Raw genomic sequence first — 18409 nt, forward strand, 5'->3', positions numbered from 1 at the left:
AGCGACAACTGGCAATGTCTCATTTGGAGATGACTCAAAGATACCGTTCAAAGGCAAAGGTAAAATTCTTATACGCTTAAAGAATGGGAGTCATCAATTCATATCCAATGTCTATTATGTTCCTAACATGAAGAATAATATTTTGAGCTTGGGACAATTATTAGAGAAAGGCTATGACATCCACTTGAAAGAACATAGTCTTTTCTTAAGAGATTGTAGACATAACTTGATTGCTAAGGTGCCTATGTCAAATAATAGAATGTTCCTCTTGAACATTCAAAATGATGTTGCAAAGTGTCTCAAGACTTGCTATACCGACTCTTCGTGGCTATGGCATCTACGATTCGGACATCTCAACTTCGATAGTCTAAAATGTTTGTCAAAGAAGGAAATGGTGAGAGGCTTGCCTAGTATAAACCACCCAGACCAACTATGTGAAGGATGTCTAATTGGGAAGCAATTCCGGAAAAGCTTTCCAAAGGAATCAACGTCAAGAGCAACAAAACCGCTAGAGCTCATACACACTGATGTCTGTGGACCAATCAATCCAAACTCTTTTGGTAAGAGTAAATACTTTCTCCTCTTTATTGATGATTATTCTAGAAAAACATGGGTTTATTTCTTGAAGGAGAAGTCAGAAGTGTTTGAAAATTTTAAGAAGTTCAAAGCCCTTGTGGAGAAAGAAAGTGGTCTTTCCATTAAGGCCATGAGATCTGACCGAGGAGGAGAGTTCATTTCGAATGAGTTCCAAAAATATTGTGAAGACCATGGAATCCGCCGCCCACTTACAGTGCCAAGATCACCACAACAAAATGGAGTAGCGGAGAGAAAGAATCGGACCATACTTAACATGGTGCGAAGCATGCTTAAGAGCAAGAAGATGCCGAGAGAGTTTTGGGCCGAAGCAGTGGCATGTGCGGTTTATTTGATAAATCGTTCCCCAACAAGAAGCGTGCATGAGAAGACACCACAAGAAGCATGGAGTGGAAGGAAGCCTGGGATCTCTCACCTCAAAGTGTTTGGAAGCATTGCCTATACTCACGTTCCTGATGAAAGGAGAACAAAGCTCGATGATAAAAGTGAGAAGTATGTATTCGTCGGTTACGACTCAAGCTCCAAAGGGTACAAGCTCTATAATCCAAATAGTGGAAAGATCGTCATAAGTCGTGACGTGGAGTTCGAAGAAGAAGATTGTTGGGATTGGAGTCTTCAAGAAGACGGGTACGATTTTCTTCCTTACTTTGAAGAAGAAGACGAAATGGAGCAACCAATGATAGAAGAAAATATTACACCACCGGCCTCACCAACACCAAGGTTGGATGAGACAAGCTCAAGTGAGAGGACACCACGACTAAGGAGTATTGAATAGCTTTATGAGGTAACCAAAAACATAAATGACATTAACCTTTTTTGCCTTTTGGGTAATTGCGAGCCTTTAAGCTATCAAGAAGCAGTTGAAAACGTAAAGTGGAGAGACGCCATGGAAGAAGAAATCAAGTCAATCACGAAGAATGATACATGGGAACTTACTACACTTCCACAAGGACACAAAGCAATCAGAGTAAGATGGGTGTACAAGGCGAAGAAGAATGCAAAAGGAGACGTGGAGAGATACAAAGCAAGATTGGTGGCGAAAGGATATAGTCAAAGACAAGGAATTGACTATGATGAGGTATTTGCCCCTGTTGCTCGTCTTGAAACTATTAGACTGATCATTTCTTTGGCAGCCCAAAATGAATGGAAGATCTATCAAATGGATGTGAAGTCGGCCTTCTTGAATGGTTTTCTCGAAGAAGAAGTTGATATCGAGCAACCACAAGGCTATGAAGTAAAAGGGCAAGAAGAAAAAGTCTTGAAGTTGAAGAAGGCATTGTACGGAATCAAGCAAGCACCGAGAGCTTGGAATGTTTGAATCGACAAGTACTTTCAAGACAAGAACTTCATCAAGTGTCCATATGAGCATGCACTCTATATTAAAGCGCAAAGTGGAGATATTTTGATTGTGTGCTTATATGTTGATGACTTGATCTTCACAGGGAACAATTTAAGCATGTTCGAAGAGTTCAAGAAAGACATGTCAAATGAATTTGAGATGACAGATATGGGGCTCATGGCATATTATCTCGGCATCGAAGTAAAGCAAGAAGACAAAGGAATTTTTATCACCCAAGAAGGTTATGCCAAAGAAGTCCTTAAGAAGTTCAAGATGGATGATGCCAATCCAATTGGCACCCCGATGGAATGTGGAAACAAGTTGAGTAAACATGAAAATGGAGAGTTTGTTGATCCAACTCTTTACAAAAGTTTGGTTGGAAGTCTGCGTTACTTGACAAGTACAAGGCCGGATATTCTCTATGCTGTAGGAGTCGTAAGTCGCTACATGGAAGCTCCAACAACAACTCACTTCAAGGCGGCAAAAAGAATCCTTCGATACATTAAAGGTACAACAAATTTTGGCTTGCACTATTACTCTTCTAATAATTATGAGATTATTGGCTATAGTGATAGTGATTGGAGTGGAGACTTGGATGATAGAAAAAGCACTACTGGTTTTGTGTTCTTCATGGGAGATACTGCTTTCACTTGGATGTCAAAGAAGCAACCTATCGTCACACTATCAACTTGTGAAGCTGAGTATGTTGCTACCATATCATGTGTTTGTCATGCAGTTTGGCTAAGGAATTTGTTGAAAGAATTAAAAATGCCACAAGAAGATCCTGTCGAAATATGTGTTGACAATAAATCAGCACTTGCTTTGGCAAAGAATCCTGTATTTCATGAAAGAAGTAAGCACATCGACACTCGTTACCACTTCATAAGAGAATGCATCGAGAAGAAGAAGGTGAAGTTGAAGTATGTGATGTCTAGAGATCAAGCTGCCGACATTTTCACCAAGCCACTCAAATTGGAAACTTTCGTGAAGTTAAGGAATATGCTTGGAGTCACAAATCAAGTTTAAGGGGGGATGTTGAAATATTAAACTTGATTTGGGCCTAATTTTATTATTTGATTTTGGACTTAGTTATTTGGGCTTAGTTTATATTGGATAATGTTTCTAGAAAAGTCTTGTAGTATTTAGAGTATCTAGATATCTCTTAAGATTGTAATATTTTCTAGAATACTCTTTGAATATCTAGAGTTGAGAACTCTCTAGAATTAGTGTGTCTAGAGTTATCCTTAGAGTACTATAAATAGAGATGTAATCCAACACTTTTGAATCAAGCAAAAATACAAAGTTCTCTCTTCCATAAATAATTCTCCTCCCTACCAAGTTCTTATTCAAGCCTCTAATATTCCCACACACTTTCCTAAACACAAAAGGGTCTATTTCCAACAGAAGCATCCTATCGCGTTCACGGAGAATCTCACGTTCGTCTCGATTCACGGCGATGCATCCCGATTCAGCGAAGATGATACTGAAAGCAGACTTGAGAGTACTTTGAACCGGAGTGGAATGTGAAGCGAAGACGCGGTTGTTTGGAGTTTAGAAGTGCAATCGTCGGAGGTGTGATTACAACCGTGAGTATGAACACACCAGCAAGTGCGAATTTTGGGGACTCGCTTTCGTCTGCGAATCTCGTGTCGTAGTCCACGATCGCATACCCATCTTGTGCTCTTCTTCTCATGGCTTTCCTTTCAATTTTCTTTCTGTATGTTGAGAAAACTAGGTTAGGACGCCTTGGGCTGGGCCTTAGGCCCACAATTTCTCACCAACAGCTCTACGCGCACCCCCCCAATTCAGTTCCACGACCAGATCCGCTGGGCTTCAGTCCCAGGGACCCCTTTTTTTGTACCTAAGGAGATTTCCAAAAAATTTGAAAAATCCTCAACCTTAGCTATTGGGCTATGCGCCCATTTGCTATGCGCGACTCCGTGTTTGGGCCTACACACCACTGAACAAGCTCACTTTCTTTTGTTACATTTGCTTTGTTTTTAGTTTGTTGGTTAATAGATGATTAAGGCTTTAGTTTAATCAATTAGGACCTTCGATCTTGATCAATTTAATTAAGGTTTACTAGGTTATTAATTCTTGATTAGCGAATTAGAACTTAGTTAGGATTATTAGAAATAATAGGTTTTAGGATTTAATTAGAGAAAATGGATTTTAGGATTTTAGAACATTTGGTTAATTAGAATTTTAGCTTAGGATTGATTAAAATAGTTTAGAATTTAAAATTGATCTTAATTAGGATATTGAAATTATTTTAGAATTACAGTCAACATTAGAAATAATTAGATAGTATTAGAGTTAGTATTAGAGTTAATTAGTTATTAGATTTTAATATCGATTAGAACTTAAGATTAGTTTTAATTAGAAATTAGGTAGTTTAGGTTAATTCTAATAGGTAGGTAAAAGCCATTTTTAGGACTTAATCATTTTAGGCATAGTTAAATTTTGATTAGAATTGTATTTGGTTCTTAATATCAATATTTTGTGTATTGACCATTTTACCCTTTAGGGGAGATTTTGGCGTTTTAATCATATAATCACATGCTCCTTTAGGATTAGAATTTAACATAGAACTTTAATCAAGTCTTAACATTAACTTGATCCCTTAGGATAGTTTGATTGATTTCTAACCTTTAGATTAAGATTGACTTAGTTTTTAAATCAAATCAAACCCATGATTTAAATTGATCAAAAGCAATTTTGATCAATTAAATCCTTTGAACTTGTATAATCCCACAGTATAATTTAGTGACCAAAAGACCCTTGGTCACTTAATAAGACTTATTCTTCTAAGCTGTGGAGCTTGAAGCCTCAAGTCAGAATCGACGTTACCATTCTCTTTGATCTCGAATTGTCTGTTCCCTAGCAAGTGATATATCTTATCCTTGTGTCAATCAATACTTACTTTTGGGTTCCATATTCATTCTTTTAGGACGACCTAATGAAATGTCCATCTTTGTATCAAGAGTTGTTTGGCTTATTGCCAGACATTTAATTCTCTTTGCTTCCAGTCCTTCCATGACAGTGATACCATGCCTCAGGCCACTCACTTGTCGGTCTGTCTGTTTACTTTTTGATTCAAAGCCATTTGCCTTGATGGATTCCCCTGTTACCATTCTGTTGGTACGAGTTATAATTTTTATCACTCTCAATCTCTTTCTTTGTTTTCGTAGTTCTGAACTACGATTGCTCTGATTTTCTCATTGCACGATGAGAATACGTAGGCACGAGGATGTGAATCCTTGGCGAGCATACTCCTAATTATTCCTTCCACCTTAGGGCACAACTCATATCTTTCACGATCCACTACCTACATTCGATCATAAACCGTTCACTCTAGTGACATACTATTTCTTCGAAATCAGATACACTTTCTTTGGATACCCATATATATCCTTTTAGGACGCCTAATGAAAAGTCCATATTTGTACCTAGAGTTGTTTGGATTGTCCCCAGATATTTAATTCTTTATTTCTGGTCAACCATATAGTGATACCATGTCTTAGACCCCTCACTTGTGGTTTGTGCAACCTTTCCTCCATGGTACAAATTCCATCTATCCTATGGTTTCCAATATATCTGACCTCTGATTTCAAACTACACTTCTTCGGTCAATTGTTACCAAATTCTTCAATTCTGTGACTTCGGTCACTTCATTCCATTCATCTCCATGATGCACTCGTTATTCTACATTCATCCATCCATATGATATACCCTTGTTTTGAGCCAAATACAATATACCTTTGTGCTCCATCTTGTACCCCTTTGTGAGCCAAGAGATGTTTGACTTGTACCCAAACACCTAATTCATTCTTTTTCGGTTATTCCAATACAGTGATACCATGTCTTAGACCCCTCATTTGTTGGTTCATACCAGTTTTACTCTTGGGGTTCATATTTCACCCCTTGTTGGAGTTCAAAAATAATCCTTTGGTTCAGACCATATACCTTTATCACAATTCATTTCACTTCCTACCACTAGTTCTTTGAACTACGAAGCTCTGAATTCCTCATTGCACAATGAGGATACGTAGGCATGAGGGCCCCAATCCTCACCGAACACTTTATCTATTTCCTTTCTTTTCCTATTCTTTCGCGAGTAATCTTTAGATATCACACTCATTCGAGCGAGAACAATCAAAACGGATCCCATGGAGTACCATGGATGTTTGGGGTGCTAATACATTCCCCTTACATAACCGACTTCCTTACCCATCATATCTCTTTCCCCTGGGTTTTATTGATGTTTTCCCTTTCCTTTGGGAATAAATAAAGTTCGATGGCAACTTTTTTGTATGTTCGAGGGTGCGATACGTTTGGGTATATTTCCACTAGCATCAGCTGGCGACTCTGTTGGGGACGCTTTGTTACTTGGAGTACTTCCTAGTCACTAAAAGGATTCGAGCCTAGTTTAGTTTGTTCTCTCGCTAGGTTTTAGGTGCTTATCTTTATGCCTGTTCACCATTTGCTTTATTATTATGTTCTCACATTCTGGATATCTTTATATGTTGTTGTTGTGTCGGGTTGATGACACGTGAGAGAGAAGCTATATACCCGAGCTTGAGTACACACACGGGATAGTAGCGTGACTAGAGACGTATTTGACCTCCGTGTAGTTATTTCGCGATTATGGTTAACACGAGACGTCCCACCTAGAGTAGATCCTTTTGGGAGCATCATTGTCCGACGAGTCATTCGTCTAAGGCAATGGTATCTCAAAATGGGTTGTTGGCTCTAGGGACCTTTTAGGACCACCCTTTAAGAATAATACATACCTGTGAAGGGAATATGGTTTTTTTTTGCAGGAAACCAAGACCCTTCATACCCGTGTTCTTGTATATACGTCGAACCTCTGAACTTGCAACAAACAGAATATACAGTTTATCTAGAGCATGCCAGAATTCTGATTATGTGACATCTTGCCATCATTGCATCACATAACATCATTGCATCATAATGTTAACCTTTCTTGTTACATTTGCATTTTTCAGGGCCCTACAATGTCAGTTGCTATTGTCAGTGCAGTTATGGAAAAGACAGACAAAAGAAACATATATCAGTATAAATTAAGAGACTCTAAGAGCGATGAATTGAGGAAGCTCAGCGAGTTTCTGGTTGAAGATTACCGAGTAGCCTTCAAGAAAGCCTATGGTAACCTGTTGGGAGTCTTATCCACTAAAGAAGACGCATGATTGATATTCATATTTGCACGGTTCTATGACCCTACACTACATTCCTTCATATTCCAGGACTTTCTTCTAGCCCCCACGCTAGAAGAGTTTGCTCACTTGCTATAGTTACCGGTTAAGGACCAAGTGCCCTACATGATTGAAGATAATTTCCCGGATTCTGCCGATATAGCTCAGGCCTTGTGCATGAAGAAGGATTTGATCGAGTCCACTCTCCGAATTAAGGGTAACACTCAGAGCCTTTCGTCTAAGATCCTGTTCGATAAAGCTAATGTGTTTGCCAACAGTGGAAGTTGGGACACCTTTTATGCCAGCTTTGCACTACTCATTTATGGTCTGGTACTATTCCCGAATGTTGAGGGTTTCGTTGATAAGACCGCCATCAACATCTTCATCTCCCAGAGCCCAGTTCCTACCTTACTAGCTGATGTTTTCTTCTCTTTCCATTGGTGAAACATGAAGAAGGGTGGAACTATCAATTGCTGCACTCCTTTGCTTCACAAGTGGATCATATTCCACTTACCGAAGAAAGGGTCATTTGTTGATAAAGTAGGTGCTTTGAAATGGTCACAACGGTTGATGTCGTTAGATGCTGAAGACGTCATCTGGCATAGCCATGATTATTTGAGGGTAGAGTTGATCTTCCATTGTGGGGAGTTTCCGAATGTTCCGCTCATCAGCATAAAAGGGGGTTTGATCAATTATAACCCTGTTCTCTTATTGCATCAGTTAGGATATCCACTCAAGGAGAAGCCTGAGCACCGCCTATTGGAAGAACTACTTTTAGCTGAAGGGGTTGAAAATCTAGATCTGATGAAGAAAGTGCGCAGAGCCTGGGGCAAGATACATCGTATTGGAAAGAAAGAAATGGGCAAACAACTTTGTACCGCAACAACACCGTATGCTAATTGGGTGAAGTTAACATCCAAGATGATCAAATTGCCATACCCATGGGAACCTTCCATGTGTATCAAGACTATCAAACCACCTGTCGCCGTTATTTCTGAAGTGGATCACCTTAAAGAGACCATCAGGAAGTTGGAGAAGGAGAATGTCGGCCTCCGTTCCAATCTAGGAAAGGTCACCTCAAAAAAGGATGCTCTAAAAACCAACCTCAGTCAGAAGAGAGAAAGGTTCAACAAAGCAGATACCGACATTCAGATTGAACAGAATAAGAGAAGGAAGGTGGGAGATGCCTTGAAGGGATCTTTTGAGACCATTACAAACAAGAAAAAGTAATTAGCTGAAGCCTAATACCGAGCATGCATATTAGAGATTGACTTCCAAATCCAAATCAAGACTCTACAAGACCAATTGGATAAGTGCCAGAAGAAGTTGAAGGAAGAGTGAATTTGTGCCAAGAAGCTAGAAGTAACTCTCTCACAGCTCCAAAGTGACATCGATAAAAGTTTTTAAGAGATACGAGCACCAAATGGTCAGGCACATCGAAATTTGAAAGAAAGGAACCAACTGAAGGAGGAAGCTACTCAGTGGGAAATCCAGAGTTGTCACTTGCAGGTCCTCTTGGATCAGAAAGAGGCGTTTATGCAGGATATTATAAGAGGACCTAATCATTCCTTATTGAGCAACCTTAACAAGGATGCTCAATATTGGACTGATAGATATGCCCGCCTGGCTGAATTTGCTAACCAGGCACTCGAGGACCTTCCCGGATTACTGAAGAAGGCTTATGCCGACATGTTCGCTCATAACACTCCATGGGTCGTTTTCCACTTTGTATCAGTATGTATGGTTGTTATTGAAAGGATCAAGTTTGATCTTCATGTTAGTTCACTAAGATGATTTTGAGTTGTAATAATTTATATTGTTTGATCTTCAAATGAATAAAAGAGATTTTGTTGAAATACTTCTGTTGTCTTATACCTACTCATTGTATGACTATATATGCACACTGACACACTGGCACCCTAGAAATATTTTTTTCTTTTTTGCTAACATGCATCTATAACATTCATACATTCGTCACACATGGCTAACCAGAAAACAAATTGCTTACTATCTCCATCTTTCCACAGTAAAAACGATGACTCGTCATCACTACTTCGCTCGTGCAAACAAATTAAGGATAATGGCTGATTACGAATCTAATAATGCTGTTGTCCGCGAATCTCTTGCCCAGGTTCAAGGAAAAATGAACCTCTTCAGGGGCGACATGGAGACCATTATGGAAATTCTCCAAACTCAGAGGGCCTCTACCTCTACTAACCCTGTTGCTGCCAACGTCACTCATGTTGCTGGGCTGACCAATCCTACTGTTACTGTTGGTGCTACCGTCAAAACTCCGACGGAGAATGTAGTACCAACTACTAGGAACCGTTAGTTGGTTCCTACCGATTTGAATAGGCTTGCTGTTGCCTACCCCTGGGGAATGCCCTAAAACTTTGTTACTCACTTTGCCAATGAGGGTGCCTTCTTCCCTCATCAGACTCTTGCCAACCCTACTGCTGCTAGGAATGTTGTTTTCCCCTGGGGTGTATCCACAGTTCATACTCCTCTCGTTGATGCTGCCAACCCCGAGAACAATCAAGGTCAGGTTCCCACTGAAACTCCTGACAGCTAAGATGAATACTGCGGCTCGCGCCTCCACTTTCAGGTTCCTGCTCAGGCTGCTCAACCTGCAAACACGGACCAGTTTCAAGTTTCTCCATCTGGTTACCCTGGGGAAACTTCTGTGCCTATACTGACTTACACACCTAACAATCTTGCACTCCAGTATGTGCAAATTGGGGCACCTCGGGCTCCTAATGCTCAGACTAGAGGACAATACCCTCACATGGTGCATCCGACTTAAACAGTACCTCCCGGTTTCTCCTATCCACCGCAGATGTTGTCTGCTCCTTAAAATGTGCTTGTTTAGGAAATAGCTCCAGAAACTTCTCGACCAGCCAGTCAGGTCGCTATCCCTACTGCTGATTCGTCCCGGGCGGCGGATTATCAACTGTTAGATGACAAAATAAGGGCTATTGAAGGTTTCTCGGCTTTCGACATCGATGCCCAAGATCTTTGCTTGGTTCCGAACGTGGTGTTCCCACAAAAGTTTAAGGTTCCACACTTACCGAAGTACAAAGGTCTAAGATGTCCTCGGAGTTACATTACGATGTATTGTAGGAAGATGGCACCGTACATTGACAATGACGACTTGCTGATCCATTGCTTCCAAGACAGTCTGTCTGGAGCTTCCCTAGATTTGGAATATGAGTTTAGAACGCACCAAGATCAGGTCCTGGAGAGATCTATCTGAGGCATTTCTAAAACAGTACAAGAATAATCTCGATATGGCACCGACAAGGCTGCAATTACAAAATCAGGCGCAAAAATCTAATGAGACCTTTAAGGAGTATGCTCAGTGTTGGCGTGAGATGGCTTCCAAGGTCAGACCGACTTTGTCAGATAACAAACTTATTAATATCTTCATGGGTACACTTCAAGGGTTGTATTATGAGAAGATGACTGGGAGTTCTTCAACAAACTTCGCATATATTGTAACTATCGGTGAACGTGTAGAGAATGGGCTAAAATCAGGGAAGATCGTAGATACCACCGCTCCGCAAGCTATGAAGAAGAAGTCACATGAGGGCTTCACGAAAAAGAAGGAAGGGGAGACAAGTGTTGTGACGGCAAGTGTCCATCCCTAATATCAGTTTCCAATGGCCCCTATACCATATTATCCATATTCGTATGTCGTCGCTGCTCAGTATCAACAACCGCCATGTCAATATCAACCGCATAATAGCAATCAACAACCAGCACCTACTCAGAAAAATCAGAATCAACAATACAACCGTGACAACAGAGGACAAGGTCAAGGGCATAATAACATAGGTAATTATGGTATACGCACTTAATATGATAAGATCCCAGTACCATATGCTGACCTGGTACCGTATTTGATCCATGTGGGGGCTATTGTACCAAAAGAAATCCCTCAAGCTATGCCACCTTATCATCCTAAGCATAACCCCAATGCCTCATGTGCCTATCACGCCAGATATAGGGCATTCCACTAAAGATTTTTGGCCGCTAAAAAACAAAATACAAGACTTGATTAATCAGAAGATTCTGTCTTTCTCGGAGGAAAAGCCTAACGTGACAACAAACCCTCTACCTAATCATGATGGTCCCACAGTCAGTGTCGTCATTAAAGAGGAAACCACAAAGCCTGTAAAGTAGGTCGACAATGTGAAGACTCAGTTGTCAGTTGCATTGAAGAGACTTGAACTGTTTGGGTTCCTAGCAGGTATACATGTAGATTGTGCAGTATGTGAATGTGATCCAGACAATTGTGACAAGTTAAGGGTTTGTGTGCAAGAGTTGATGGATCAAGGGCTGATACAGTTATCTAAGTCCAAGGCAGTAGAAGAGGTTGTAATAATCAAACCGATAACTATTGTGTATAGGAAGAAGAAGGTTGAAGCTCCTCCCAAGAGAGTCCAGTCAATCCATTTTCGTGTCCCTAGTCCGTTTCTGTATCAGAATACCAAGACAATGCCTTAGAACTATGAGACAACAACGTATGTGGGCGGAAAAGAAATTCGCATTCCTGACACTAAGATCGTCAATATAATTATGTAGCGGTGTATTCGTCACTTTATGATTTATTGACTAAATCAAAAGCAAAGCATACAAAGATAGAGTCGCCACCGCACTTTTATTTATCCAAAGGAATGGCTAAAAAGCGAACAAAAGCCTAAGAAGTTTTACACATAGAAAACTAATAAAAAGGTACAGAGATCTGGGTAAGGGGGTAATTATGCAAAGGGAAGGTGTTAGGCACCCAATGCATCCTAGGTACTTCTAGAGAACCTTTTTCACAAATTGTTGTAAAATTATTTGTTTATGAAATATTTTTGTGCAAACATTGATTGAAGGGATGAGAAAAGAATATATAATTTTTATTATTTTTGTGTTTGAACGGATGAACCCGTTGCCTACGTACCTTTCCATGGAAGGTAAGGATCAAAACTCCGTAGTTCGGCTAAAAGATTTCCAAAAAGTGAGTGGGTTGATTTTAAACAAGAGCCCTAAGGTCTTTCATTATCCACGGGAGAAAACTCAACCTGAACAACCACAAGTCCACCATGTGAGAATAGCTTCGACATACTAGAGGGGTTAACCCTGTTTTCAGTATGGAAGTCTTACAGTTCGATCACTAAGGACAAAAGGTGAGATTCACATCAACCACTAAGATAATTCATATATATGGCTAATGCATGAAAACTTGATTAAGAAGTGGACTAGGGCCACAAAAGCAATTGAGTGAGTGAAATTAACCAATTATAAGTATTCACAAAGATGGTCAAAGTTGACATTAGATTCAATTCAGAAGAAGTATTGTGAAAATGAAGTTTGAAAATCAGAGGCTTAAGGCCTAGGTTTCTAGTTTTGAAAACAAGTGAAAATGTTTGCACAAAGTTTTCTGGTTTGGGTTAACATGCAAATGGAGGTTGTAAGGAAACAAAAGGTGGGAGGGTAAGGGATGCAAAACTTCTTAGGTGTTCACCTCTTGAGATCATATGTAGATGATCCAAGTGATTCCTTTGGAAAAGGCAACAAGCAGGTAAGAGATAAACAATATATCAGGCAAAGCCAACATAAATGGAAACCAGATGCCAATCAATGGACTTACACTAGACTCACAAAACAAAGATGGATACCAGATGCCAATCTATGGACTTACACCAATCTCACAAAACCAAGATGGATACCAGATGCCAATCTATGGACTTATACTAGTCTCACAAAGTAAAGAAAACAAATGCAATAAGCAAGAGGAAACAAGTTGCCAATAAATGGTCTTACACTCGACTCCTAGGAAATGGAATGCCAATCAATGGTCTTAGTCCCAACTCCTACCAGATCACAGGAAACAACTGCCAATAAATGGACTTACAATTGACTCCTCAATGGACAAAACAAGATGTCACAAAGTATGAACAATGATCATGAAATGATGTACAATTAATGCTCAAAGATGAGAACAATGCACATAGGCACACACCAACAATTATGCACAAATAGACAAATAAGCAAACAAGCAGTCAGTTATCACACACTATACACAATCAATAGGCTCAAGCAAGGTTAGGCTTTAGTCAAGGGGTCACATCAACCTCGACAAACAAGCCAACTGGAAATGGGTGTTTTGAGCTCTTAACCCTAACATTGAGAGTTAGGGTGAAGCAGATGAAATGGAGATGAGGGTTATGCCTCATAGCTCTTATCCCTGGTCTGGGAGAGCTTTAATCAATAGAAAGTGTGGGAGTTCAGAATGAAGGAACTCTTCTCCACAAATGACTGACTCTATGGACAAGATTTTGGTTTTTTTATTCAAAGTGCATCAACACATGGTGTGAGAAAAGTGAATAACACAACTGAATAGCAGGGGATGGATTACACATCCCTTTTATCTACCAATTGCCTCTTAAGAGGACTTTACCTGCTTGGCACAAAATTAAACAAACAAAAACATGGCCTCTTAAGGAGGGCTTCAGACAGGTGCCTGCCAAAGTAACATGACAGGTCTTCCAGACTACATGAAGATTAGGGGTTACACCTAAGTGGTATGCCAACCACAAGCAAAAGCAAAGCAAAGTTCTAATGAACTTAAAGCAACTTAAGTACCTGTGGAAACAACTAAACAAATCAGTACAATACTCAGACAAACAAACAACAGTCAATAACAAACAGACAATCCCAATGTACAACACATAAGCCATAGGGCAAACTCAAGTGACTTATCATCAACCTACAAAATAGCAAATGTTAGCAATCACAAGCAAATATCAACATTCAAATGATGAAGCAACATTAACCATGGAATTTGGAGGCTTGAAGCTGAAATTCAAAGCTCACATGTAAGTACAAACCACTAGGTCAAAGCCTAGGGTCAAAGGTGAAGAAAAAAAATTCAAAACAGGAGCTGAAATTCAACACAATGCAACTTCAAACACATATTAACATGTCCTAAAAAGGATCACATCAAAATCATCAAGCAAAGGCATTTCATGTGCAAGAGAAGTCAAAGATAATTTCAAAGCTCATATTTGGATATTGAGAATGAAAATTCCAAATCAAAATAGAAATGATTCAAATAATTCTGGAAAAATTCATGAGCATTCAACACATCCAACATGATCATCATACAAAAAATCAGGATCAACAGAAGTCATTTGATTATGTAAATAAATTTGCACAAGTTGATCAACCAAATGTGTGACACAAATTGTCACACCATGAAAACATGTGTATAAAACAGAAATGACAAATGGAAAAAATACCAAACCAAGCCTAAAACATCCATCAACATGTCAAGAATCATCATGCAAAATTTCATGTCCATTGGATTAAAATCAAGCATTTCGAGATAAGATGAATGGAGCAAGGTCACAAATGCACACATGTTCACATATTCTAACACCATTCAAAATCCAGCCATGCACAACTTCTGAATTTATCATCATCAAATTCTAGACATTCTAAGGAACAAGTAGCAAAAAACCAGGCATTTTTTGGAGCATTTTTCAATTTGTTATGGATTTTTGAAGTTGGAAGAAAAAATGTGAAATGAAAATGAAGCATAGCATGGAAGTTTGGAGGGAAATCATAAAATATGAATGAATTTGAAATAATTGAAGCACACTGGGATCGAACCGTGTGGCTATTTGAAATGAAGCGCGCGCTGTACATGAAACGATGCCGTTTCACACGCAAAACCCTAGCGCACCAGATGGACGCTAGGCCGTCGCTAGGATGAAGATCTTCATCTTCCTCACGAAGATGAAGATGAACAGTAGCAAGCTCAAACAGATTTTTCCAGATTTTTCCAGAATTTCAAAAATTATACATCATTTTAAAGCTTTCATCACGTACATCATAGATCAACTCATATCTAATCCTAATTCCACATGATCCAAGAGAATTGAACAAAATAAGATTGGTGCACAAAACTTTATTCACACATAACTCACTCAATAATGCATCATTTTTCATGAATTTTTCACCAGAATCATTAGCAAGAATAGATCTACAAGAATATGTGCATGAATTGCAAAATTATAAGATTCGAAACTTGACCTCTTGAAGAGCAGATTCTTGAAACTGCACGATCCAAAGCTCCAAATGATCCAAATCCAATCCAGAATACTTGTAATGATGTTTGATGAAGAAATTGAAGCTTGAAATAGTGTAGATCTAGCTTAAATCAGAATCTCCATCTTCACCTTCATGAACTTGCTACACTTGATTCTTGCACGAATTCCACAATCCAAGGCTTGATCTGCACTATATCAGTACCAGAGAACAAGAATATGAAATAAAATTGCAATGTTATTTGAAGAAAATTTAAATTATGCTTGAGAGAAAATTTTAGAGGGAGAGAGAATTTGGATCTTGAAATGGTGAAAAAATGATTAACCTCCTGAAATTCTGTTAGATTAGAGTATTTATATGCTTCCTTAATCACCTTGCTAGTCCATACTTAACTTGGTTAATTAAAATAAGGTGTTTTGCAAAATTTCAAAAATGCATGGTGCATGGACTAATCCCACGTGAACAGTGTCATTTCCTTGATCAATTACACTTAAAATCATTTTTTAAACACAATGGCAATGGTAGAAAGTTCCTATGATGCACCATTTTTGAAATTTGTAATTTCCCTCCAAAAAAGGCATGGAATAACAAATGATCATGTGATAACATTTCATGCAATGTGGTGAATGTTTTGAAAAGCTCATGTCATGAGAAGCAAAATGCAAAAAGAACCACCAAATTTGGAGTTATGGATAAAAAGATATGGCCATTTGAAGTTCCATGCACACTTGGCAATGATTGGATCATATCTCCTCAACCATTCATCAGATGCTCATGATCTTAGACTTTTTGGAAATGGGAGAGAGAGATATTCAACTTTCATGTTGGACAAAAGTTCATTTGAAGCTTCTTTGATGATGTAAGATTGAGTTGAAGTTGAACAAAAAACTTTCCATTTTTGGAAAGTTGAAATTATAGGTCACTTTCCATTTTTGGAAACTTTTGACTTGACCTCAAATTCTTCAATGTTGATCTTTGGTATGATGAATAAGCATTGTTGGAACATGAATGGGATGAAGAAACTCAATTCTCACATTCAAAACCCACAGTTGACTTTTCAGTTGACTGCATTGGCCCTTAGATGACCTGAACATGTTCTGATGAACTTGAGCTTCAACCACTTGGGGATTTGGTTCCAAAATGAACCTATAGCTCATATAAGCTCCATATGATGGTCACATGATCCATATCTCAAGAAAATACCATCTGCTCTTTGTACCATGAATCCACCTGAATTGCCTTGACCTGTTGACTGCTTAAGCTGCAAGCCAAATGTTAGATGACATATTCTTGTACATTTTTGGTTAGTGATTAAAAGAAAAGCAATGATATACAAATGCAAGCAATGCTTGGTGATCAAGAATCACTCTCAAGGAAAGATCCCACCCACATGGAGAGAAGCAAGGTGTTCAATGATCCTTGAGGTTAATGCAAATGAAATGATATGATGCCATGAGGGATCTTAGGGACAAAATTGGGGTCTTACAAATTAGAACGGGAGGCATGACTCGCAGTGGTCGTGTATTCGTTCCAAATGACACTAATAGGGTGTCTCCATCACCTACAGTTATCCCTCATAAAGAGAAGGTCCTTCCTACTCCTCCTCCGCAGGCAGGGGAAACTGTACCGCCCATTTCGAATATGACAACTGTTCCAGCACCAACAAATGTTATGGCAGATAAAGCTGCGGAATCAGAAGTATCCAAGGGAAAAGGGCCGATGGTTGAAGACAAGCGGGTTGAAGATCACAAGAAGAGCATCACTTTTGAGGAAGGCCAAGAATTCCTCAAATTGATGAAGAAGAGTGATTTCAAGATCGTCGATCAATTTAACTAAACTCCTTCCAAGATATCTATTTTGTATTTACTGTTGAGTTCTGAGGCTCACCGTAAAGCATTGCTGAAAGTTCTGAATACCGCTCATGTGATGCAGGATATCACAGTCGATCAATTTGACGATGTGGTTGCAAATATCACTTCCAATAGGTATTTGGGATTTAATGAAGAAGAACTACCTCATGAGGGAAACACCCATAATAAAGCACTACACATTTCAATCATGTGCACAAACTCTCTTCTATCTCGAGTCCTCGTTGACACTGGTTCTTCGCTTAATGTACTGCCGAAAGCTACATTAAGTCAATTACATTTTAAAGGGCCCGAGATGAGGACCAACGCAGTGATTGTTCGAGCCTTTGATGGTTCCCGAAGACAGGTTATTGGGGAAGTAGATCTGCCTATCTGTGTTGGACCTCACCAATTCATCATTACCTTCCAAGTCATGGATATCAACCCAACTTACAGTTATTTGTTGGGTATACCGTGGATTCATGGTGCAGGGGCAGTCACCTCTACGCTGCACTAAAAGTTGAAGTTCTTGATTGATGATAAGCTGGTAATTGTATCTGGAGAAGAAGACTTGTTGGTTAGCAAACTCTCGTCATTCAGATATGTTGAGACAAATGAAGGAATTGTTGAGATTCCGCTCCATTGTTTAGAGTTTGAAGAAGTCAGTTCTACTACCGCCAATCATGATCAATCATCTGCTCCCATCCTATCTTAGATCAGAAGCACCAAGCAGACTCTAGAGAAAGGCCCATTTTCCGTTTGGGGTAAAGTTATCAACGTGGTAGAGAAGCGTAGCAGATTTGGAATCGGTTATCGTCCATCAGCATACAAGGCAAGCCCAAAGAAGAAGCAATTCAACCCTGTAGCGGTAAATTCATGATCATCAAGCTATGGATAAGCAAGACATCAAATAACAAGAGTCACCGCCGCACTTTTATTGTTTCCAAGGGAGAAGGGAAAAGTACGAACAAAACCCATAAATAAGAAGTTTTCAAATCAAAACTAATAAAATGCCAGAGGTTACAGGTAAGGGGGTTGGTTACACAGAGGGAATGTGTTAGCACCCAAAGTGTCCTAGGTACTCCTAGGGAGCCCTTTCTTGTGTGCATATATGTTTTTGTACAAATGATGTTTGCAAGGAAATAGAATGGAGGGATGAGAAAAGAATTCATTAATTATATTTTTATGTTTGACAAGACCTTCAGAGTTGTGCCTACGTACCAACATAAAAATGAGGGATCAAAACCCCGTAGTTTGTGGTATAAATTTCAAAGTGGATGCATTGCTTTTAGCAAAAAGTTTAAGTTTGAAAG

The 18409-nt window shown here is 39.2% G+C and overlaps 1 protein-coding gene across 1 annotated transcript; it reads left to right on the top strand.

Annotated features, from left to right (window-relative positions):
• The first annotated feature begins 7596 nt into the window (after positions 1-7596).
• On the top strand, positions 7597-8379 carry LOC127094568 (uncharacterized). The gene has a single exon (XM_051033388.1). It carries the CDS (start codon positions 7597-7599, stop codon positions 8377-8379), a length of 783 nt encoding a protein of 260 aa, XP_050889345.1.
• The last annotated feature ends 10030 nt before the right edge of the window (positions 8380-18409 follow it).

Source organism: Lathyrus oleraceus, chromosome 6 (genome assembly GCF_024323335.1).
Source record: "Lathyrus oleraceus cultivar Zhongwan6 chromosome 6, CAAS_Psat_ZW6_1.0, whole genome shotgun sequence".
NCBI lineage: Eukaryota > Viridiplantae > Streptophyta > Magnoliopsida > Fabales > Fabaceae > Lathyrus > Lathyrus oleraceus.

Bases quoted from the DNA above. Each gene is read 5' to 3' on its own strand.
- LOC127094568 (XM_051033388.1), top strand. From the start codon at position 7,597: ATGAAGAAGGGTGGAACTATCAATTGCTGCACTCCTTTGCTTCACAAG.